This window comes from Scyliorhinus canicula, chromosome 2 (genome assembly GCF_902713615.1).
Source record: "Scyliorhinus canicula chromosome 2, sScyCan1.1, whole genome shotgun sequence".
Lineage (NCBI taxonomy): Eukaryota > Metazoa > Chordata > Chondrichthyes > Carcharhiniformes > Scyliorhinidae > Scyliorhinus > Scyliorhinus canicula.
Window position 1 is genome coordinate 277,168,038 of NC_052147.1, and position 24,723 is coordinate 277,192,760.

The following is a 24,723-nucleotide window of genomic DNA, read 5'->3' on the forward strand; positions in this document are numbered from 1 at the left end:
ATGTGTTGGCCCGTCAACTCCGTAGGGAGGCTACGGCGTGGGCGATAGTTTGGGTGTGAGACAAGACGGGGGAGTTGTTGGCGGCTCCAGAACAGATTATAAAGTGCTCAAAGAGTTCGATAGGGACCTGCATAAGTTGGAGCCACTGGAGGAGGAGCGGGAGATGAGGGAGTTTTGGGGTAGGTTAGAGGGCCTGAGATTGAGGGAGAAGGAGAGGGCAGGGTTAGAGGAGCCGGTGGGGGTGGAGGAGGTGAAGGTGGTGATTTGAAGGATGCAGAGAGGGAAGGCGATGTAGCCGGACTGGTTCACGCTCGGCTTTTATAAAATATTTAAGGATAGGCTGGCACCGTTGATGGGAATATTTGACTAGTGTTTGAGGGGTGCCTTGCTGCAGACGATGGGGCAGGCCCCCATCTCGTTGTTGTTTATAAAGGACAAGGGTCTGATGGAGTGTGGGCCGTATAGGCCCATATCTCTGCTGAATGTAGACAACACGATGTTGGTAAAGGTGTTGCCGTTGAGGTTGGCGGGGTGCCTTCCGAAGGTGATTGGGGAGGACCAGTCGGGGTTCATAAAGGGGAGACAGTTCTCAAATGTGAGGAGGCAGTTGAATGTGGTCCTTTCTCCGGCAGAGGGAAGGGAGACGGAGGTCGTGGTGGCATTGGACGCGGAGAAGGCGTTTGATCGGGTGGAGTTATCTGATGGTGGTGCTGGAGAAATTTGGGATTGGGCCGAAGTTTGTGGCGTGGGTGCAGCTGCTGTATAAGGAGCCGATAGTGAGCGTGCGCATAAATAGTATGAATTCCGGGTACTTTGAAACAGTAACAAGGAAGTTAGACAGAGGAGAACCAGTGGACGTGCTTTAGTTCCAGAAGGGCTTTGACAAGGCGACGTGTAGGGGGCTGTTAAATAAGTTAAGAGCCCATGGTGTTAAGTGTAAGATCCTGACATGGATAGAGGATTAGCTGACTGACAGAAGGCAGAGAGTGGGGATAAAGGGGTCTTTTTTAGGATGGCAGCCGGTGACTAGTGGTGTGCCTCGGGGTAAGCTTTTCACAATATATATTGATGATCTGGAAGAAGGAACTGAGGGCACTGTTTTTAAGTTTGCAGATGATACAAAAATGTGCAGAGGGACAGGTAGTATTGAGAAAGCAGGGAGGCTGCAGGAGGACTTGGACAGGCTGGGCGAGTGGCCAAAGAAGTGGCAGACGTAACACAATGTGGAAAAGTGTGAGGTTATGCACTTTGGAAGGAAGAATGGAGGCATTGACTATTTTCTAAATGTGAAAATGCTTAGGAAATCAGAAGGACAAAGGGACTTCGGAGTCCTAGTTCAAGATTCAATGTTAACATGCAGGTTCAGTCGGCAGTGAGGAAGGCAAATGCAATGTTAGCATTCATGTTAAGAGGGCTAGAATACAAGAGCAGAGATGTACTTCCGAGGCAGTATAAGGCTCTGGCCGGACCCCATTTGGAATATGGTGAGCAGTTTTGGGCCCCGTATCCAAGGAAGGATGTGCTGGCCTTGTAAAGGGTCCAAAGGGGGTTCACAAGAATGATCCCTGGAATGAAGAACTTGTCGTATGAGGAGCGGTTGAGGACTCTGGGTCTGTACTCATTGGAGTTTAGAAGGATGAGGGGGGATCTTATTGAAAATTACAGGATACTGCGAGGCCTGGATAGAGTGGACGTGGGGAGGATGTTTTCACTTGTAGGAGAAACTAGAACCAGAGGACATAATCTCAGACTAAAGGGACGATCCTTTAAAACAGAGATGAGGAGGAATTTCTTCAACCAGAGGGTGGTGAATCTGTGGAACTCTTTGCCGCAGAAGGTTGTGGAGGCCAAATCACTGAGTGTCTTTAAGACAGAGATAGATAGGTTCTTGATTAATAAGGGGATCAGGGGTTATGGGGAGAAGGCAGGAGAATGGGGATGAGAAAATACCAGCTATGAATGAATGGTGGAGCAGACTTGATGGGTCGAGTGGCCTAATTCTGCTGCTATGTCTTATGGTCTTATGTCCTTTGTTGCTGTGTATTTCAGAGCCGAGCGTTTCGCTGGGGTGTATAATGGGGTTGTTTTGGGATGTTTTCAGGCTGCAAATTGTATTTAGGGGAAAGTGAGTACTTATGGTCTCCCGCTAGGAGTGCGAATGGGGGGGGGGGGGGGGGGGGGGGGCTGCCATTTCCTCTGGTGACGTCACGTTTTAGGTATCTAGGGGTACAGGTGGCCCGGGATTGGGCAGATCTTCAGAAGTTTAATTTCACTAGTTTGGTGGGGAGGGTGAAGGCTGAATCGCTGACAGAGGGACAAACTCCCTCTGCCGTGGGCGGGCCGGGTGTAGGCAGTAAATGTTTTGCCACAATTCTTGTTCTTGTTTCAATGCCTGCCGGTCTTTTTGCCCAAGGTGTTTCTTCGGCGGGTGGGTTGGCTAGGATTAGGAAGGTGATACTGCAGAGGAGGTGGCAGGTGGGAGGGGTTAGGCCTCCCAAATTTGGTGCATTATTTTGGAATGACATGAAAAATGAAATGAACATCGCATATTGTCACAAGTAGGCTTCAAATGAAGTTACTGTGAAAAGCCCCTAGTCGCCACATTCCGGCGCCTGTTCGGGGAGGCTGGTACGGGAATTGAACCGTGCTGCTGGCCTGCTTGGTCTGCTTTAAAAGCCGGCTATTTAGCCCTGTGCTAAACCAGCCCCTTATTGGGCGCCTAATGCAGAAAAGATTCGGGGATGGAGCAGGGAGCGGGGGGGGGGGGGGGGGGGGGGGGGGGCTTCTGGGTGAGGATGGAGTTGGGGGCTCTTGCAGGGCGTCAGGGTTGTGGGCACTGCCAACAGCCCCGCTCCCGTTGGTCCCAGACAAGTATTTGGCGAGTCCGGTGGTGGTGGCCACGTTGAAGATCTGGAGGCAGCTTAGGCAGCATTTTAGGTTGGGAGCTGGGTCGGCGGGGGGGAAGGGGGGGGGGGGGGGCAGGGGCGTTGCCGATTCGGGGGAATCATGAGGGGTTTAAGCCGGGGAGGATGAACGCAAGATACTGGGAATGGGACGAGAGGGGGATTAATAATAATAATCTTCATTGTCACAAGTAGGCTTACATTAACACTGCAATGAAGTTACTGTGAAAAGCCCCTGATCGCCGCATTCCGGCGCCTGTTCAGGGACACGGAGGGAGAATTCAGAATGTCCAAATTACCTAACAGCACGTCTTTCGGGACCTGTGGTAGGAAACCGGAGCGCCCGGAGGAAACCTACACAGTCACGGGGAGAACGTGCAGACTCCGCACAGACAGTGACCCAAGCCGGGAATCAAACCCGGGACCCTGCCGCTGTGAAGCCATAGTGCTAACCACTGTACTACTGTGCTGCCCTGAAACGAAGGATCTGTTTCTGGGAAGGCGATTTGCGAGTCTGGAGGAGTTGGGCGAGAGGCTTGGCCTGAGATGGGGGCGAACGTCTCTGGTATATGTAGGTGCGGAACTTGGCGAGGAATGTCTACTTGACCTTCTCGATACCGCCTACCTCCTCCTCGCTGGAGGCAGTGCTGTCAACGGTGGGGGGGGGGGGGTTTGAGAGAGGGGGTCGTCACGGAGATTTCCGGGTGGATTTTGGAGGAGAATGCGATGTCCATGGAGGGGATTAAGACAAAGTGGGCGGAAGAGTTGGGGGTGGCACTGGAGAAGGGCCTGTGGTGCCAGGGTAAATGACTTGACTTTGTGCAAAAGGCTGGGGCTGATACAGCTGAAGGTGGTGTACAGGGCGCATCTCAAAATGTCTAAGACGAGCCAGTTGTTCAAAGGGGTTGAGGATGTCCGTGAGTGGCGTGGGAGGGCCCCTGCAAATCATATACATCTCTTTTGGTCCTGCCCGAAGCTGGAAAGGTTTTAGGGACGGTGTGACGGTGTTCAGCACCATTTTGGGGGTCTTACATGTGGAGGTGGAGCCCGGTCCCCTAGAAGCCATATTCGGGGTGTAGGACCGGCTGGCGCTGCAGGCAGGTGCGAGGCAGATGTTTCAGCCATTGCCTCGCTGATTGCTCGTAGGTGGGTCTTGTTGGGGTGGAGGTCAGTTTCTGTGCCACAGTGTGGCGGGGGAACTGCTAAGAGTTTTAGCCCAGCAGAGGGTGAAATTTGCACTAAGGGGGTGGGGGGGGGGGGGGGGGGGGGTGGGGTGGCGAGTGATGGGTCCTACAATTGTTGGGGTTTGTTTATCATGCATTTCTGGGAGCTGGTTACCGTTGACTGTTGAGGGGGAAGAGGGGTTTTGCGGAGCTGTTGTGAATTCTAAAACTGTTGAAAATTTGTTGAGTAAAATACTTTAAAAAAGGTTGTGTTCAGTATTTAAAAAAACACTCACAATGATAAGAAAAGAATCACTATATTTAAGTTTGTTCAACTACTTAATCCCTTATAAAACAACCATTAGTATTCACAGCATCACATCAAAGACGTATGAGCACTTGGAGCTGTTAGACTGTGAACTGACAGGCACCACACTGTGATAATGATAGTTTGTGAAATCAGTCATTTAGCACACAGTCGGTAATGAGAGCCCTCAGGCTGACATCAAGAAACAGTGAAATAGCAAGTACTGATTTTTTTAAAACTCCGCAGTTTTTTCAAACATTTAAGGCCAGGTTTAAATGCCTTAACACCTTGACGGTTCTCTTGAAAGCTCCAATGAGTTTATACACTTCTCATGCATATTCAGGTGAGGTGCAAAACTCTTGGTAGGTGGGCGTAAATGTTACGGAGGTAGCGTTTGAGGAGTGACAAGGTCTTACAATCTCCCAAATGGTAAAAGAAAAAATTCTCCAACCAGGCATTTTACCAGACGATGACCTTTGGCGTCAATGTAAAGTGGAACGATCTCTGCTCTGCTAAAATCGAGTTGAATAAAAAGCTCTTGTCTTCTTTCCACACCGCATGCCGCTGTTCGCACGAGTTGCTTCAAAATCCTCAACGTTGTCGGACTCAATCGATCGTGTTTGTGACGCATAATGACATTTTTTTCACTGAGTTCTCCAGGTACCCGCTTCATGTCACACTGGCCTGTGCCAGCACCCCCCCTTCCCCCCTCGCCAGTCACATTATTTCCTGTCCACAAATTTCAGGTTGATAGGCTTTCCGGGACCCAGTAGGCCATGGGTTTTGGCAGGAACAGTTCCAGTATTGGGTGCCACCTTTATCTCAAACGCTTGCAGGAGCTGAAGGAAGCAGAGGTTCAAATGATCAGCACAAGTGTGTTATGAAGCAATGCCCCCAAAACAATTTGCATTTATATAGAGCCATTATCAGACCAAAGTTTGCGCCAAGCCACACAAGGAAATATTAGGACTGGTGATCAGAAGCCCGGTCAAAGAGCAAAGTTTTATGCGTGACTGAAACGAGAATTGTAGAATCCCAACAGTGCAGAAGGAGGCCATTCGGCACATCGAGTTTGCACCAACCTTCTCAAGCTTATTCCCGTGCTGTATCTCATTAACTCCTTAATCTAATCTACACTCCTTAATCTAATCTAATCTTTTGGACACCAAGGGGCAATATTGCCGCAATCCACCTGATCTGCACATCTTTGGACTGTGGGAGGAAACCCACGCAGAAAAAGGGAGAACATGCAAACTCCACAGACAGTAACCCGGGGCCAGAATCGAACCCAGGTCCCTGGCACTGAGAGGCAGCAGTGCTAACCACTGTGCCACTGTGCCGCGTTCCTTTAACTAGATAATTGTTGGGAATTGCTCTCTCAGCTAGAGTTCCATTGCCCAAGTGAATGTGCGACGTTGCTTGTCCCCACCCAGTTGAGTACTCAGGTAATCACCTGGGCGCTTTGCTGATGGGATAGATGTCGACACCCATTCATAACCCACCATGGCTATTGTTCTTGGTGTGGTTTTGTAGCTAGGTTGTCTCCATTTCACTAGTTTTGGAATATAAAGGTACGGTGATGCAAATGTTCGCCATCTTTGACTGTGACCCCAAGTCACTGGAATGTGGCTTTAGTCTTAGTTTTAAAAAAATACAAATTAGGAGTTCTCAGGCAGTAAATTAAAAAATAAATTTTAAATTTAAACCATGGTTTCACAGCAACATCCTCTCTGACTATAGTAACTATCTCTGCGGCCTTTGACACTGTTGACCAGCTGGGTGGTACTGTCTCATCTTGTTCCATTCCTATTTATCTAGTTGCTGGCAAAGAATCGCCTGTTATTTCTGGAGTTCTCTCACCCCATCATGGAGCTATTTTTAGTTCCGTCCCAATTCATAACCACATGGTGCCCCTCGGCGACATGGTCAGAAGAGGCAGTGGCGTAGTGGTGATGTCACTGGACTAGCAATCCAGACGCCCAGGCTAAAGTTCTGGGCATGAGGTGGAGATGCCAGCGCTGGACTGGGCTGGGCACAGTAAGAAGTCTCACAACACCAGACTTCTTAATGTTCAGAGTTCAAATCCCACCATGGCAGCTGGTGGAATTTTAATAAATCTGGAATTAAAAGCTAGTCCAAGTGGGAAGGAACAGGTCGGTTTGAGGAGGAAATTCCAGAGCTTTGAGAGCTAAGCAGGAGGCACAGCCTCTAACGGTGGGATAAAGGAAGTGGAGGATGCACATGAGGCCTGAGCTGGAGGAGCATAGAGATCTCGGAGGGTTGTAGAGCTGGAAAGGGTTACATGAACAGTATGGGGCGAGCCACACAGAGATGAACATGCGGAGTTGTTCTCTGGCCAGGATCCAATGAAGGTCAGCGAGCAGAGTGATAAGGCAACACAAGAGCTTTTTAAAAAATTACAATACCCAATTTTTTCCAATTAAGGGGCAATTTAGCGTGGCCAATCCACCTAGCCTGCACATCTTTGGGTTGTGGGGGTGAAACCCATCCAGACACAGGGAGAATGCGCAAACTCCACACGGACAGTGTCCTGAACACAAGAGTTAAGTTATGGGTGGGACAGTTTACACGGGCTCTTCCTTCTCACCGACCCCCTAAGCGACGAGATAAAGGTCCAAGGGTCCTTCACCATCAAAGCCATTCTTCTTCATTTCTTCATGCGATGCTTCATTTCGTTTTTATTAACATTTTTGATCTGTAGCTTTGTCTTTCCAACTCTGACCTGAATTAAAATCTCTGCCTGTTTCAACCATAATGATCTGCAGCTGAATTTGTTGCATTCTCGACTCTGGGTCCGAGGAGGGTTGTGGATTTAAGTCCCACCCAAAAAATCAAGGCTGACACTCCAGCGCAGTGCTGAGGGAGAGCTGCACTGGCAGAGATACCGGCCAGGATTCTCTCAGCCCAGGTCGGGCTGGAGAACGGCCGGGACCAGCTCGAATCGCGTGACGCTGCCCCGACGCTGGTCTAGCGCTTCACCGGAGAATCGGCGCCGGCATGGCGCCGGTCAGGGGTCGCTGTACGCTCCCCCCCCCCCCCCCCCCCCCCCCCCCCCCCCCACCCCGGTGATTTCACACTCGGGATGGGCTGAGCGGACGCGCAAAAAAATCCGAGTCACACCCCGTGTGGTCGTACCCGGAGGAACCTCGGCATGCATTCATCCGGGGGCAGCCTGGTAGGGGGGAGGGGGAACCTCGGCATGCATTCATCCGGGGGCAGCCTGGTAGGGGGGAGGGGGAACCTCGGCATGCATTCATCCGGGGGCAGCCTGGTGGGGGGGGGGGGGGAGGGGGAACCTGGGCATGCATTCATCCGGGGGCAGCCTGGTGAGGGGGGGGGGGGGGGGGGGGGGTGGAGGTGGGTCTGACCCCGAGGGTGGGGGTGTGCCTCCGCTGTGTCCTGGCCCGCAATTGGGGCCTCTGATTGGCGGACCGGCCTCTCGGGCTGGGGGCCTCTTTTGTCCCACGCCGGCCCCTGTAGCCCTAGGCCATGTTGCATCGGGGCCGCCGCGGAGAGGGGAGCCACCGCGCATGCGCGGCAATCGCGCCGGTCCCACTGCGCGTGTGCAGACCCGATCTGATGCTGGGGATCGGCAGCTGGAGCGGCGTGGGTCGCTCCAGTGCCGTGCTGGCCCCCTGTAGGGGTCAGAATCGCTGCTCCTGAGGCCATGTTAACGCCATCGGGAAACACAACGGTGTGTAAGACGGCGTCAACACTGAGCCTCAGGATCAGAGAATCCCGCAACCCATGTTTTGGATTTGGCATTAAACCGATGCCCTGTTTACTCTCTCAGCTGAACATGAGACATACCCTGGCCCCTCTTTTGAAAACGAGCAGTGGTGTTCTCTCCGGTGTCCTGGTCAATATTTATCCCTCAATCAATATCACCAAACTGATGATCTGGTCATGATCATATTGTTGCTTGTGTGGGAGCATGCTGTGCGCATATTACCTACATTTGGACAATGGCTACACTTAAAACGTACTTAACTGGATGCAAAGTGCTTTAGGACAACCCGAGGTGGTGAGTTGAACTTTGGAGGAGAAAGCTCTACCAGCAGAGCCTACATTCATGTGTAGCGATTGCGTTGCAGCAGAATCGTTTGCTCAGCTGACTTAGAGGGTGCTACGAGACAAACAATCAACTTGGAGCGGACGGCATTCCATGGGGTTGGAAATCTCCCCACCCTGGAGGTGGATTTTTAAGCCAATCCAACAGCTTTAGTGGCCTGGAGCCAGCTCCCAAATTATCCGATTAGAAGATTAAAGGAAGAGAGGTTCAAAATTTGGAAGGGGTTTTGCCAGAGTTGGTAGGGCAAGGGACTATTTCCATCGGCAGGAGGGTTGGTAAATCAGAGGCCAGACAGATCTAAGTTAATTGACGAAGGAACCAGAGCGGGAAGAGAAGAACCTCCTATTGTATTAAGAGTTGTCACGATCGGGAATGTTCTGCCTGAAATGTGGAGATAAAGAGCAAAGAAGTGAGACTAATTGGCCAACTCTTTCCAGCACAGGCATTATGTGTTGAATGTCTTCCATTTGTACTGATTAATCTATTGAATTCAGATTTAACTGGCTACGGTAGGATTTGAACTCTCGATTTCTGGTGTAATATTGTGATCATTACGTCATATACCTTTGCCCGATAGCTTCTGAATCTCAAGAGAATGGCGGGTTTCTGGTCACTCCATTACAAGGCACAGAAAACATCAAATCAAACTGTGGGACCCCTAGGAAATGCGGTAGTGTGTTACAGATCAGTCTGTTACTGTGGCAATATACACTTTTATAGACATGTTGTCGCCTGGACCTATGGATAGTGATGGTAGAGGATCCAACGTTCCTCCCATCGCATGGTGACCAGGAGTCTCTCCCACTCTTACCGCTGTCATGATATGCAGACAGGCAGCTAATGAACACAGAGAACAGGACATGGCCAATGAGCAGGCAGGACACTCAGGGGTGGTATCTCACTATAAAAGGCACGAGGCACTCACACTCCGCCTCTTGCCACTGATGAACATCTACAGAGTGAGTCAGGGTGTATGTACAGTATCACACCTCCAGCACGTGGCTAAGGGCTAGTCTGGTTCAGTCAGACAGAGTAACCACACTTAGGTTAGCAGAGAGTCGAACTCAGAGAGAACTGTGCCAACTGGTTCAATAAATCAGATTGAACTAACTTCAAGGTCTGGAGTATCTTTTGGTTAAAGCTGCATCCAGTTGCAGCCTGTGTTATTCCAGAGTACATAACACATCAACCGTACAGCCGTTGGCTTGTACTAGATGGACTTACAGGTCAATGCTCAACCTAGTTGTCCATGTTTTGATTGCGCCTTCCTTGGTCACTGGTCTTGAAGTCCTGGGGTGGAACTCGAACCTGATTGTCTGCCTCAGACGCAGGGGCGCTACCCACTGCACTGCAAGACCTCCAAAGTGCAAACCCTTCAAAATGCTGAGCAGCCTGTGCTAGAATATCCGCACTCTCGTAAAAGCAACAATTTCTATCCTGGCGCAAGAGCCAAGCGTTTTCCACCCACTAAACCCCGAGCCAGACCCCGATGAGAAGCTAGACCTGCCTGTATAAGTGCTAGGTGTATCTCCAGCTCTGCGATCCTCCGCCCCACGCAGCTCCGCACCCCATAGCCAAACGGGATTGCACCAAAGTTATCCACCCGATCCGCGTCGTTCTTCCTCAGCCAGCGGTGTGGCTGGAACTCCCCGGGCTGGTCGAAAACCTCCCTGTCGTGAGAGGTGGTGTAGTGGCAGAGCGCAAGCTGTGTCTGGGCAGGGAGGGAGGGAAAAACAAACAAGGAATTGTTAGTGCTGGTTAGTACCCCCCCCCCTCCCCACCCCGAAACCTGATTGTAAGATCCAGGGCACCACGATCCAACAAGGGGAGAATGACAATAAATCGCGTTGAGAAGGAGAGGATTCTGAAGGTGGGAAGACTGATCGATGGGATATAGTGTGAAGAGTCAGTGTGAGGGAGAGAGAAAGGAAGAGGAAAATTATACAATGGAAGATTTGGAATTGAGAAGTGAGAATAAACGTTGGCGGCAGGAATGAACACAGTAGAGATGGAGGGAGAGAGTTACTGGGAGAGGTGGAGGTATGATGGTCGTGTCACTGGACAAGTATTGCAGAGGCCCAGGCTAACGCTCTGGGAACAAAAGCAGAAAATACTGGACAATCTCAGCAGGTCTCACAGTATCTGTGGAGGGAGGGAAGGGAGCAAACGTTTAGAGTCTGGATGACTTTTGTCATTTGATCATGGGTTCAAATCCCACCATGGCACCTTGCGAGATATGAATTAAATTAATAAATCTGTAATTATAAAGGTGGTCGCGGTGGGTGACCATGGCAACCATAACTGATTGTTGTAAAAACCCATCTGGTTCACTAATGTCCTTTAGCGAAGGAAATCTGCCGTCCTTACCCGGTCTGGCCTACATGTGAATCCAGACCCACTTGACTCTGAACTGCCCTCTGAAATGGCCGAGCAAGCCACTCATTTCAAGGACAATTAGGGATGGGCAGTAATTAAGGTTGGGCAATAAATGCTGGCGTTGCCGGTGATGCCCACATCCCTCGAAAGAATAAAATAAACATTTATTTGGGGCTTTTTCAGTTCATCTTACGCCACATAAAAGTTGTACTAATCCTGATGACCCAAAACCTTTTCCACTTGCACAAACATGTGAACAAGGAGGTGTAGGCCACTCAACCTGCGATTGCAGTTCCACATTTGTCTTTGGCTTTTCACCCTCTTTATAAGAAGGGTCCCCAAACTGTGGAGTCCTGGGACGAGGAATTGGGGCTGTGGCTTCTGATGTAGCAATCACAATATAGGAGCAATCACAATGTGGGATAGGAGATCGGCTAGCTAACAGGAAACAGAGAGTAGGCATAAATAGGCCATTTTCTGGTTGAGGGGATGTAATGAGTAGTGTGTCACAGGGATCAGTGCCAGGGCCTCAACCTTTCACAATTTATGACTTGGTTGAAGGAAGTGAAGGCATGTTTGCTAGGATTGCTCTGAACACAAAGACAGGTCGGAAAGTAAGTTGTGAAGAAGACATCATGAGGTTACAAAGGGACGTCAATAGGTTGAATGAATGGGCAATGAGTGGCAGATGGAGTATAATGTGGGAAAATGTGAAGTCAATTTTGGCAGGAAGAATAAAAATAGCTTATTATCTAAATGATGAGAAACAGCAGAGCTTTGAAATGCAGAGGGAACATTGTATCCTAGTTAGTTTGCAGGTACAGCAAGCAATTAGGAAAGCTAATAAAATGTTATCATTTATTGTGAGGCGAATTGATTACAATTCCGCTCACAATTACAAAGGGGCAGTACGGTAGCATTGTGGATAGCACAATTGCTTCACAGCTCCTCGGTTCCAGGTTCGATTTTCGGTTGGGGTCACTGTCTGTGCGGAGTCTGCACATCCTCCCCGTGTCTGCGTGGGTTTCCTCCGGGTGCTCCGGTTTCCTCCCACAGTCCAAAGATGTGCAGGTTAGGTGGATTGGCCATGTTAAATTGCCCTTAGTGTCCAAAATGTCCCTTCATGTTGGGTGGGGTTACTGCGTTATGGGGATAGTGTGGAGGTGTGGGCTTGGGTCGGGTGCTCTTTCAAAGAGCCGGTGCAGACTCGATGGGCTGAATGGTCTCCTTCTGCACTGTAAATTCCATGAAAAGTGGCCAAGTTATGCTTCAGTTGTATAGGATATTAATAAAATCACAACTGGAGTTCTGTGTGGAACACAGAAATAGCAGAGATGCTAAATCAATACTTTGCCTCAGTTTTCACGAGGGACAATACTGGTACCACCCCTATAGGAATGGGTAATTCAAAGGTAATAGAAAAGGTGGAACATAGAATCAATCAGCATCAATAGGGAAACGGTACTGAACAAACTCCTGGGAGTGAGGACCTGATAACCTTCATCCTAGAGTATTAGTGGATCCATTGGTTATAATATTCCAAAATTGCTTGGACATGGAAAACGTTCCAATGGATTGGAAAAATGCTAATAATAATAACAACAATATTAATAATTGGGGGACCCCTCCACACAGACTGCTGTATCAAGGGGACCTCTCCACAGAGACCCCTGTGATAGGGGGACCCCGCCACAGGGACCCCTGTATCAAGGGGACCTCTCCACAGGGACCCCTGTAATGGAGGGGCCCCATCCACAGGGACCCCTGTATCAAGGGGACCTCTCCACAGGGACCCCTGCATTGGAGGGGCCCCATCCACAGGGACCCCTGTATCAAGGGGACCTCTCCACAGGGACCCCTGTAATGGAGGGGTCCCATCCACAGCGACCCATGTATCAAAGGGACCTCTCCACAGGGACCTTTGTAATGGAGGGGCCCCATCCACAGGGACCCCTGTATCAAGGAGACCTCTCCACAGGGACCCCTGTATCAGGGGGACCTCTCCACAGGGACCCCTGCATTGGAGGGGCCCCATCCACAGGGACCCCAAGGGGACCTCTCCACAGGGACCCCTGTATCAAGGGGACCTCTCCACAGGGACCCCTGCATTGGAGGGGCCCCATCCACAGCGACCCCTGTATCAAGGAGACCTCTCCACAGGGACCCCTGTATCAAGGGGACCTCTCCACAGGGACCCCTGTGATAGGGGGACCCCACCACAGAGAGCCCTGTAATGAAGGGACCCCTCCACAGGGACTCCTTTAAAAGAAATTTTTAATAAACTTTATTGTCACAAGTAGGCTTACATTACATGAAGCGCTGTGAAAATCCCCTGCTCGCCACACTCCGGCGCCTGTTCGGGTACACAGAGGGAGAATTCAGAATGTCCAATTCACCTAACAGCACGTCTTTCGGGACTTGTGGGAGAAAACCGGAGCAGCCGGAGGAAACCCACGTAGACACGGGGAGAACGTGCAGACTCCGCACAGACAGTGACCCAAGCGGGGAATCGAACCTGGGCCCCTGGCGCTGTGAAGCCATAGTGCTAATCACTACTCTACCGTGCTGCCCACAAGGACCCCTGTAATGGGAAGACCTCCCACAGGGACCCCTATAATGGGGAGCTCCCACAGGGACCCCTATAATGGGGAGACCCCCCCGCCCCCACCACAGGGACTCCTGTAATAGGCGGACCCCTATTAAGACTCACTTTCATTCATTTACGCCCCCCCCCCCCCGCCGGTGCAGAATCGTGGACCTCATTCCCGCTGCCAATAGGAGGGGAAAGTATCGCGATAAAGGCGCCCATCCTGATTTTTCCCAATTCTCTGTCCTATCGGGGAACATGATCCGGGCATCCTGGGATGGAGAATCGAGCCCGTTCACTCTCGTTCCTCCCTCCACAGACACCGACAGGCTATTCGAAATTTCCAGCATTTTCTGTTTATAACTGCAAACATTTAGGGCTGTTCGAAGGTTGAGAGGGGAACATCTGGAATTTTTCCAGGTGACGAGAGATTTCGGAGGAGAGAGCAGTTACCCCCTTCCGCAAACGGGTCAATAACCAGTGGTAACGGATTTTAAAAATCATTGGCAAAAGAGGGACCAGTAAGCCTAACATCGGTCTTGGGGAAATGCTTGAATCAATTATCAAGGACTTTATAGCGGAACTTTAGAAAGCAGTGGCAGGATTAATCAGGGTCAGCGTGGATTTACGAAGGGAAAATCATGCTTGACAAATCTGTTGGCATTCTTTGAAGAGGTAACCAGTGCAGTTGATAAGGGGGAGCCTTGTTTGACACAGTCCCGCATAAGAGATTATTGTGCAAAATTAAAGCGCATGGGATTGGGGGAAATGTATTGAGGTGGATAGAAAACTGATTGGCAGAGAGGAAACAAACGGTAGGGATTAATGGGTCCTTTTCAAATTGGCAATCAGTAACCTGTGGGGTACCACAGGGATCGGTGCTGGGACCCCAGCTATTCAAAGAACAAAGAACAAAGAAAAGTACAGCACAGGAACAGGCCCTTTGGCCCTCCAAGCCCGTGCCGACCATGCTGCCCGTCTAAACTAAAATCTTCTACACTTCCTGGGTCAGTATTCCTCGATTCCCATCCTATTCATGTATTTGTCAAGATGCCCCTCAAACGTCACTATCGTCCCTGCTTCCACCACCTCCTCCGGCAGCGAGTTCCAGGCACCCACTACCCTCTGTGTAAAAATCTTGCCTCGTACATATCCTCTAAACCTTGCCCCTCACACCTTAAACCTTATTCACAATATATATTAATGATTTGGATGAGGGAACAAAATGTAACGTCTCAAAGTTTGCAGATGATACCAAATTAGGTGGGAGGGCGAATTGTGACGAAGATGCAGGGATCCTACAGCAAGATCTGGACAGGTTGGGCGAGTGGACAAATCAATGGCAGATGCAGTATAATTTGGATAAGTGTGAGGTTAAACAAATCCAATCCAATTAGTTTGGAAGCAAAAACAGGAAGGCAGATTACTACCTGAATGGTTATAAATTGGGTAAGGGGAGTGTGCAGCGGGACCTGGGTATCATCGTGCACTATTTGCTGAAGGTAAGCATGCAGGTGCAGCAGGCGGTAAAGAAGGCTAATGATATGTTGGCCTTCATTATGAGAGGTTTTGAGTACAGGAGCAGGGATGTGTTGCTGCAATTGTACAGGGCCTTGGTGAGGCCACACCTGGAATATTGCGTGCAGTTTTGGTCTCCTTCTCTGAGGAAGGATGTTCTTGCTCTCGAGGGAGTGCAGCGAAGGTTTACCAGACTGATTCCTGGGATGGCGGGAATGTCATTGAGGAGAGATTGACTAGGTTGGGATTGTTCTCGCTGGAGTTCAGAAGAATGAGGGGGGATCTAATAGAGACTTATAAAATTCTAACAGGACTAGACAGGGTAGATGCAGGGAAGATGTTACCAATGATGAGTGTGTCCAGGACACAGTCTGAGGATTCAGGGTAAACCATTTTGGACAGAGATAAGGAGACATTTCTTCACCCAAAGAGTGGTGAGCCTGTGGAATTCATTACCACAGGAAGTAGTTGATGATAAAACTTTGAATATATTCAAGAGGTGGCTGGATATAGCACTTGGGGGAGAATGGGATCAAAGGCCAATGGGAGAAAGCAGGATTAGGCTACTGAGTTGGATGATCAGCCATGATCGTGATGAATGGAGGAGCAGTCTCGAATGGCCAAAATGCCTCCTCCTGCTCCTATCTTCTATGTATCTATGTATCCGGAGGGGCGAAGAGGAGATTGTTTTCCCACGCAGAGCAGTCGGAATGCTTGACTTGATGAAGAGCTGGTGGAAGCAGATTCCATAACGTGCAACGGCTCAGTGAATGAAGTAGTACCAATACGATGGGCCGAGTGGCCTTTCTGTGTCGTAACATTCTACGATTTTACGGTTCTATGAATGCAAGTTGTTATTTATACGTTCTTCACACCAACAGAAATTTGAAACCTTATGAAGAAATTAAAGTTCACAGGGCGAGTACTTGGACGGGGGCGGGGGTGGGAGGGGTTTGTCACTAAATGCATTTCTCCATAACAAACATTCAGCTCACTCCACTTGGGATGAAGTATCCACCAACAATCATGTCCTCTTGGGTGACCCGTCCATTCCCGGGAAGCACAGGGAACAGCCTGCAGTGGAAAGCAAAAAGGACATTTCTCACTTTACGTTAACTTGCTTCCCGGGTTATTCAACGTCAAACTGTTACTTTTCTGAGCGGGTTTTCCTTAGTGCTGCTCCTCCTCTGATCTTTACTCCCCAATTCACAGCGGGGAGCCCCAGTGAGCCCCCAGCAAACTGACAGAACGGATCGTCTCGTCAGCAGGAAGGTGTGCTGTCCGACAGGAACACACGGAGAGCAATCGGGATCAGAGATGACGGCCGGAGGGGAAAACCACGTTTTTTTTTGTGGGTCTGTTGAGAGACTCCAATTAAAATTACAAGTTGGGCGCCCCCGTCCTCTTATCCACAGCAATTAGGAGACCCAGCTTGCAAATTACTGCACTAAGTAAAGCAAAGTGGCAGACACATCTCTGTTTGTACATTACCTCCCCCAGGGCCACCCCTTGAGAGGCCCCATCAAACGTTCTCAATGTTGAATTAGACCATGGAATCAATGCAAAGACCGCCTTTGACACATCTTTTGTCAGAGTGAATTGACTCGCTGCCCCACAGGGCACAGAATTGCATTTCAATAGTGCAGCTTTATTCCAGCCACTGTGACCAGCTCCCACTGCGGCAGACAGAACATAGGTCTGAATAGGAATAAATGACTGACTATTGAGTGGAGTGTGCCTGGTTTGTCGGTACATCAGGATCACAGCATTGGAAGGGTTTGCATTCATTTAGAACAATGCCGCACAAAAACTTCTCAAAAGACCTTCACTTACAATGAAGTATTTTGAGTTGAAAACCACACCAGTAGTGCAGTGCTGGTTGGCTGAGGGGCTGGTTTAGCTCACTTGGCTAAATCGCTGGCTTTTAAAGCAGGCCAGCAGCACGGTTCGATTCCCGTAGTAGCCTCCCCGGACAGGTGCTGGAACCTCCCACAAGTCCTGAAAGACGTGCTTGTTAGGTGAATTGGACATTCTGAATTCTCCCTCCTCTCCTTGTACCCGAACAGGCGCCCGAGTGTGGCGACTAGGGGCTTTTCATAGTAACTTCATTGAAGCCTACTTGTGACAATAAGCAATTTTCATTTTTCATTTCAGTGCAGTAAGATGAATATCCACTCCCCCTGCTTTTTTTTATCTATTCTGGCAAGTTGTGGGAAACGTTTTGCCCAGCTTTTCAGCAAATAAATAAATAATCTTTATTGTCACAAGTAGGCTTACATTAACACTGCAATAAAGTTACTGTGAAAATCCCCTAGTCGCCACACTCGGGCGCCTGTTCGGGTACAAGGAGGGAGAATTCAGAATGTCTAATTCACCTAACAAGCACGTCTTTCCGGATTTGTGGGAGGAAACCGGAGCACCTGGAGGAAACCCACGCAGCCACGGGGAAAACGTGATAGAGCAGCACAGTAGCACAGTGGATAGCACTGTGGCTTCACCGCGTCAGGGTCCCAGGTTCGATTCCCCGCTGGATCACTGTCTGTGCGGAGTCTGCACGTTCTCCCCATGCCTGCGTGGGTTTCCTCCGGGTGCTCCAGTTTCCTCCCACAGTCCAAAGACCTGCAGGTTAAGTGGATTGGCTATGATAAATTGCCCTTAGTGACCAAAAAGGTGAGGAGGGGTTATTGGGTTATGGGGATAGGGTGGGTGAGGGCTTAAGTGGGTTGGTGCAGGCTCGATGGGCTGAATGGCCTCCTTCTGCACTGTGTGTTCTATGTTAACATGCAGACTCCGCACAGACTGTGACCCAAGCTGGGAATCGAACCTGGGACCCTAGATCAACAGAGTACCGGCACCAGATCTCAGGGTCTGATCTGACCATCAGATCCAGCACAGATGAGGAGCGAGCAGGTTGCAACATCCAAGAGCAAATTGAGGAAAGACAGCTGGGGAGAGGTTAGGGGGCAGGGGGTTGGAGGACAAAAGGAGGTGACTTTTGCCCCAACTATTTTACCTCAGCGTTTCCTTGAGGACTCCGCGGACCGAAGGTAATCTGGACAAATCCTGTGCCTTTGGGGTGACGTCCGATCCAAGGTTCCGAACAATCTCCTCATACACCACGCGCTGGACTGCCGGGTTTCTGGCCAGTAAATATGTGCTCCAGGATAAGGTGAATGAGGTCTGAAATTAAACCACAGGCCCAGTGTTTACCACAAGGCAGGAAAAGCCCCTCCCCCCACCCGGAAAAATCCATCATAGAATTCATGGACGAACACAAAGGGAAAATACCGCGAATGCGAAAGGAAAACAGAAAATGTTGGGAATACTCGGCAGGCCTGAGGAAGGGTCGCAGGCCGGAGACGTTGGCCGGAATTCTTCGGCTGTTGGGATTCTCTTTTCCTCGTCCGTGGGATTCCCCGGCGGTGTGGGGTGGGATACCCATCGACAAGCGGCAGGAAGAGAGAATCCCGCCGCTATCGAGCGACGCGCGGCCGAGTAACACGCGGCTGGGGACCGGAGAATCCCGGCCGTTGGCTCCACTTCTCTCCACAGATTCTTCCGACCCGAGTGTTTCCACATCTTCTGCTTTTTGATTGCGGAATTAACGGAAATTGCTGACTCCCAAACTTCCTTACCGTCTCCAGCACGTTGGAAATCCAGGAGTGAACTTTCCCAGTGGGATGACTGTAGGATTTGCAGGGAATTGAGTAATCTTCCCGGGTGACCAATCCCCCTTTCTGAGCTGCACACCGAGGACGTTGGGCTTTATTTTCTCGGTAATTGGCACAGGTGGAGAGCGGCGGGAAAAGCGACGTTGAAGCCGCCGACAGCAACGGCGATGGCGGCACTCCCTCCGGCTGCGGGGCGGCCACCAGCAACTTAGCCCCCGCCCCGCCCAGGACACCACTTCTAAAGGTTGGTCCAGCGCTATGAGGATCACCCTGGAACCTCTCCCCCACCCCCCCCCCCACCCGCCTTGCAGCACTGCCCCTTGCGTCAGTGCCAGGGGACGATGCCATGACCCCCTTCACCCCCCTGGATGGACTCACTGAGCTCCTCTGGGAGGTCTACTGGCCAGGTGCACATCTTGGGAGACCACTTGGGTTTTATGGCGAAGTAGATGTTCTGATGGGGTGAGGGGGTTATTGATTCCGTCGTGGAGGCCTGATAATGCAAATTATGTACCCAACGCCACATACCGGGGGTGATGGGCGGGAATCGATGGTGTCATGCGCTCACGTTCCCAACCATTATCCTCGTAACCCATTGGCAAAGGCCAATGTTTTCCTCCCTTGTTGCGTTGTGCTTCCCTTCACTACATTCTCTAATTTCGTCAGTTTCCAGTTGCAACATTTCCTGGTTCACTGGTTCACAGGTTCCTCCACTTCTCATTGGCTGAGATAAGCCAGGCACCACAAAGGGATCAAAATTAAGGGTTGGGATTCTCCATCAGCCGAAATCAGCAAAGGCAATCGGGCGGAGAATCGGTTTTGACGCCGAAATCGCGGCCGGCAGCGGTTTCACGCCAAATCGCAACTCTCCGGCGCCTCAACAGCGGCGTCAATGCGTCCCCAACGCATGTACAGTAAACGCCGTTTGCATATGGTGTATGTGCGGCTGGGATGTGTGTGTGTGGGGAGTGTAATGTGTGTGTGCGGCTGGGATGAGTGCGTGTGGGGAGTGTAATGTGTGTGTGTGGCTGGGATCAGTGTGTGTGGGGAGTGTAATGTATACGTGCGGCTGGGATGAGTGTGTGTGGGGAGTGTAATGTGTATGTGCGGCTAGGATGAGTGTGTGTGGGGAGTGTAATGTGTATGTGCGGCTAGGATGAGTGTGTGTGGGGAGTGTAATGTGTATGTGCGGCTGGGATGAGTGTGTGTGGGGAGTGTAATGTATATGTGCGGCTGGGATGAGTGTGTGCGGGGAGTGTAATGTATATGTGCGGCTGGGATGAGTGTGTGCGGGGAGTGTAATGTGTATGTGCGGCTGGGATGAGTGTGTGTGGGGAGTGTAATGTGTATGTGCGGCTGGGATGAGTGTGTGTGGGGAGTGTAATGTGTATGTGGGGCTGGGATGAGTGTGTGTGGGGAGTGTAATGTGTATGTGCGGCTGGGATGAGTGTGTGTGGGGAGTGTAATGTGTGTGTGCAGCTGGGATGAGTGTGTGGGGAGTGTAATGTGTGTGTGCGGCTGGGATGAGTGTGTGTGGGGAGTGTAATGTGTGTGTGCGGCTGGGATGAGTGCGTGTGGGGAGTGTAATGTGTATGTGCGGCTGGGATGAGTGTGTGTGGGGAGTGTAATGTGTATGTGCGGCTAGGATGAGTGTGTGTGGGGAGTGTAATGTGTATGTGTGGCTGGGATGAGTGTGTGTGGGGAGTGTAATGTGTATGTGCGGCTGGGATGAGTGTGTGTGGGGAGTGTAATGTGTATGTGCGGCTGGGATGAGTGTGTGTGGGGAGGGTGATGTGTGTGTGTGGGGAGTGTAATGTGTGTGCGCGGCTGGGATGAGTGTGTGTGGGGAGTGTAATGTGTATGTGCGGCTGGGATGAGTGTGTGTGGGGAGTGTAATGTGTATGTGGGGCTGGGATGAGTGTGTGTGGGGAGTGTAATGTGTACGTGCGGCTGCAGCTTGTCAGCCTCCCGAGTGTTGATCAGGGACCTGGCGAAACCTGCACCGTTTCCCATTGGAATCGATTGTGCTCCACGTGGCACCGGTGCTAGCCCCTTAGCGGTCGCTGAATTAGACCAGGTGTGGCGCCAGTTTTACTGTCATAGAGGTCCACGAATCCTGCCCCAGAGTCAACACTTAGTCTAAGGAAGGGCGAATCCCACCCAGGGTATTTCTTATCCATATCTCAGTATTTACCCAATTTGAAATAAGAGAACTCATTTCAATACCAATTATTTAATATGATTCGTTCAACTTCCCAACGCTCTTCAATATGAAGCCTCGACCTCGGGGTTTGACCAATGGAGTAATTTGTAAAGGAATGACCAATTAGCGTGTCACAAATTCTCTTCTCATCTCCAAATTTAGTGAGAAGAATTCAGATCTCGGGTCTCTCTCAGCAAGTCCCCCCTTACAAAGCGAGACGGTGATAACCAAAGCCTCAGATTTACCGTATCAACTCCAGCCAGCAGCATCTCTGTCATATTGGCGTAGACCTCCTCCAGGGTCATCTCCTGATTGAGCAGCAGGCAGGTCAACAGTCCGCCCTGGACCTCCCCCTCCTCCTCTAATTGCCGCTGGATCTGACTCATTTTTCGGTCAATGTGGATCTCGCCTAAGTTACACGGGCAGGGGAAAGTGGGGCAAGTGAGTGAAAGGAACACAGGGGCAAACAAAACAACACAGATTCATTTCATGTCAACATCACATTTCATCGATTGTTATAATAAAATGCTTACCCCTAAAATCTGAGAATGATTGCAAAATGGGAACCTCAAACCATGAAGCGGACATATTGCCAAGTCTGAATGCTTCACCAAACCTTTATTCTAATATCACTTTCATGCAGTTTAGTGATAAATTCTGGTTTGATAGCACTCCTGTTTAGCGTTCATATAATAATAATCTTTTATTGTCACTAGTAGGCTGACATTAACACTGCAATGAAGTTACTGTGAAAAGCCCCTAGTCAACACATTCCGGCGCCTGTTCGGGTACACAGAGGGAGGATTCAGAATGCCCAAATCACCTTATAGTACGTCTTTTGGGACTTGTGGGAGGAAACCGGAGCACCCGGAGGAAACCAACGCAGCCACAGGGAGAACGTGCAGATTCCGCACAGTCACCCAAGCCGGGAGTCGAACCTGGGACCCTGGAGCTGTGAAGCAACAGTGCTGACCAGTGTGCTACTGTGCCATTTAAAGGCATTTTATAAAGGAAAGTAGGGTGAAGTTGATTTTCTACAGTGCATCTGGGACCTTCTTAAGGGTCTTTTGAGATCTCGCAAAGTGGCCGTCCTTGCCTTCTTGTGAGTTACCCCAGTCTCAGTTAAGGGTCTCATGTTACGGCTGACGAATCGTGGACGGAATAACGGAACCCAGTGAATTTTTGGTGACAATAAGATTATTAATACTGGAAGAGCCAGAACCTGTGGGGACCCCCCGGTTGCTTTCAGCCAGAGGATCCTTCAGGAAGTGGATTTGCATTTCCATTAAGCGCGCACGAGGAAGGCAACGGGGGAAACCACCTCATTTACTCTTTTCTCTGGTCGTATTTTTACTGAAATTGAAAACAAAAGTTCTTAGGAGAAACTGAAAAGGAAAGTGCAAGACTACAAAATCTGGAGAAGTGAGCAGAGGGATATGCCCCTGGGATTGATCACTACAACAACTAGAGACAATGTCAAATGTTCAGTCTTAAACCACCCCATGCTACAAAAAAGGAAATGTGGCTAGAAGGAAATATGGGTGCTCCTTCACCACATTGAGCAATGGCTCAATGACGTGGCTCCTGACTACCTTCACATTGATATCCAATGATGGGAATGCACGTCAGCTTTGCTAGGACACATCCTGAGATTGAGTTTGAGAAAGAAGGATTCATCTAACTTCAGGACACAGAATCGCTACAGCTCAGGGAGGAAGCCATGATGGCCTCTGAATGAGCAATGCCGCTGGCGCCATTCCATCGCCTTCTCCTTGGGGACCTGCCCATTCTTCCTCCTCAGATTTAAAAAAAAAATCATTCATGGGACGTGGGCATTGCTGGCAAGACCACCACTTATTGCCCACCCCTAATTGTCCTTCAACTGAGTACCTTGTTAGGCCATGTAAGAGTCACGTATAGACCAGAAGAGGCAAGGATGGCAGATTTCCTTCTCTGAAGGCCATTACTGAATTAGGTGGGCTTTTATGACAATGGGCTCATGGTCATAATTAGACTTAATTCTAGGTTTTGCTCATTGAATTCTAATTTCACCACCTGCCACGGTAAGTTTCGAACCGATGCCCCCAGAGTATTACCCTGGAGTTTCTGCACTACCAGTCGTGTGACAATACCACTGTGCCACTGCCTCCCCATAAGAACATAAGAACTAGGAGCAGGAGTAGGCCATCTGGACCCTCGAACCTGCTCCGCCATTCAATGAGATCATGGCTGATCTTTTGTGGACTCAGCTCCACTTTCAGGCCCGAACACCATAACCCTTAATCCCTTTATTCTTCAAAAAACTATCTTTATCTCGAAAACATTTAATGAAGGAGCCTCAACTGCTTCACTGGGCAAGGAATTCCATAGATTCACAACCCTTTGGGTGAAGAAGTTCCTCCTAAACTCAGTCCTAAATCTACTTCCCCTTATTTTGAGGCTATGCCCCCTAGTTCTGCTTTCACCCGCCAGTGGAAACAACCTGCCCGCATCTATCCTATCTATTCCCATCATAATTTTTAATGTTTCTACAAGATCCCCCCTCATCCTTCTAAATTCCAACGAGTACAGTCCCAGTCTACTCAACCTCTCCTCGTAACCCAACCCCTTCAGCTCTGGGATTAACCTAGTGAATCTCCTCTGCACACCCTCCAGTGCCAGGACGTGATTTCTCGTAACGGGTGGCAAAGAGACCCCGACCGTAACACACAGCTAATAATCCAATTCCCTCTTGAATGCCATGCTGTGGAGATGCCGGCGTTGGACTGGGGTGGGTGCAGTAAGAAGTCTTACAACACTCTTGAATGCCTCGATTGAACCTGCCTCTACCACACTCTCTCAGGCAGTGCATTCCAGATCCTCACTACTCACTGCGTAAAAATATCCCTCACATCTGTGCTGCTTCTTTTACCAATTATCTGGAATCTGTTCCTTCTTATTCTTGATCCTGTGGTCAGCAGGAACGGTTTTGCCCTCCACCGACTCGGTCCTGATCCAGGCAAATTGGAGACTTTGACAAAGAGCCCAAGTTGTTCAGAATATAAGAGTAACTTTCACTCTTGTTCAATACATGAGAACCAAACATATTCAGAGCTCACAATAGCGCAGGCATGGCGATGATTTGCCCAGTTTTCCCACGGTTCCCAACTCGCAAGTCATCACCAAACTTCTTAACACCTGGAACAACTGCACTCACCCAGCTGGCACACCACCAATAGCAAATTCCACAAAACTTCAAAATCCAGATACCATGGCTCCTGGATAGACACGGTGATGTTTAGGAATAGGAAGAAGGTGAATAAGCCCAATGTAAAACTCCCGTTGCTTTTTGATAAAACAATCCATCTTCTCATTGCAACCCTTAATCTACCTGTGCACAACCCTCAATCCAACTGCGCACCCCAGAACTGCAATCTAATGTCCTCTTGATACAGCCTACATCAATGGCATTCCTCAGTAACGTATTCTGCCCGCCTTCTCAACCTTGTCCCTTGCCAGAGGTGTGGTGATCCTCAGGTTAAATCACCACCAGTCAGCTCTCCCCCCTCAAAGGGGAAAGCAGCCTATGGTCATCTGGGACTATGATGGCTTTATTTAATTTACTTTGTTCTGCACTCCAGTACGCTTCAACTGGAAACGGTCTCTTATTCCCTTGTTTATTTCAGGCTTCCTCACCTTTAGTTCCGGTGAGGGGAAAGCGATTGCATTCGATATCAAGGCAGCATTGGACAGAGTGTGGCATCTAGGAGCCCGAGTTAAACTGGAGTCAATGGGAACCAGGGGGAAAGCTCTCTGCTGGTTGGAGCCATACCTGGAACAAAGGAAGATGGTTGTGGTAGTTGGAGGTCAACCATCCCAACTCCAGGATATCACTGCAGGAGTTCCTCAGGGTAGATTAGCAC

General features: G+C 49.9%; 1 protein-coding gene across 2 annotated transcripts in view; it reads right to left on the reverse strand.

Annotated features, from left to right (window-relative positions):
* Positions 1–4,367: 4,367 nt before the first annotated feature.
* Positions 4,368–24,723, reverse strand: part of LOC119962164 (cytochrome P450 27C1) — a 32,806-nt gene continuing 12,450 nt past the window's right edge. The window contains exons 5-9 of one of the 2 annotated variants that reach the window (XM_038790107.1): positions 21,067–21,230; positions 17,961–18,127; positions 15,943–16,021; positions 9,974–10,177; positions 4,368–5,212 (exon numbers count right to left, since the gene is read on the reverse strand). In XM_038790107.1, the coding sequence (XP_038646035.1) occupies positions 5,096–5,212; positions 9,974–10,177; positions 15,943–16,021; positions 17,961–18,127; positions 21,067–21,230 (731 nt within the window). In that variant the 3' untranslated portion in view covers positions 4,368–5,095. The remainder of the gene's footprint in view (positions 5,213–9,973; positions 10,178–15,942; positions 16,022–17,960; positions 18,128–21,066; positions 21,231–24,723) is intronic. The other variant, XM_038790108.1, reaches the window with a different exon arrangement.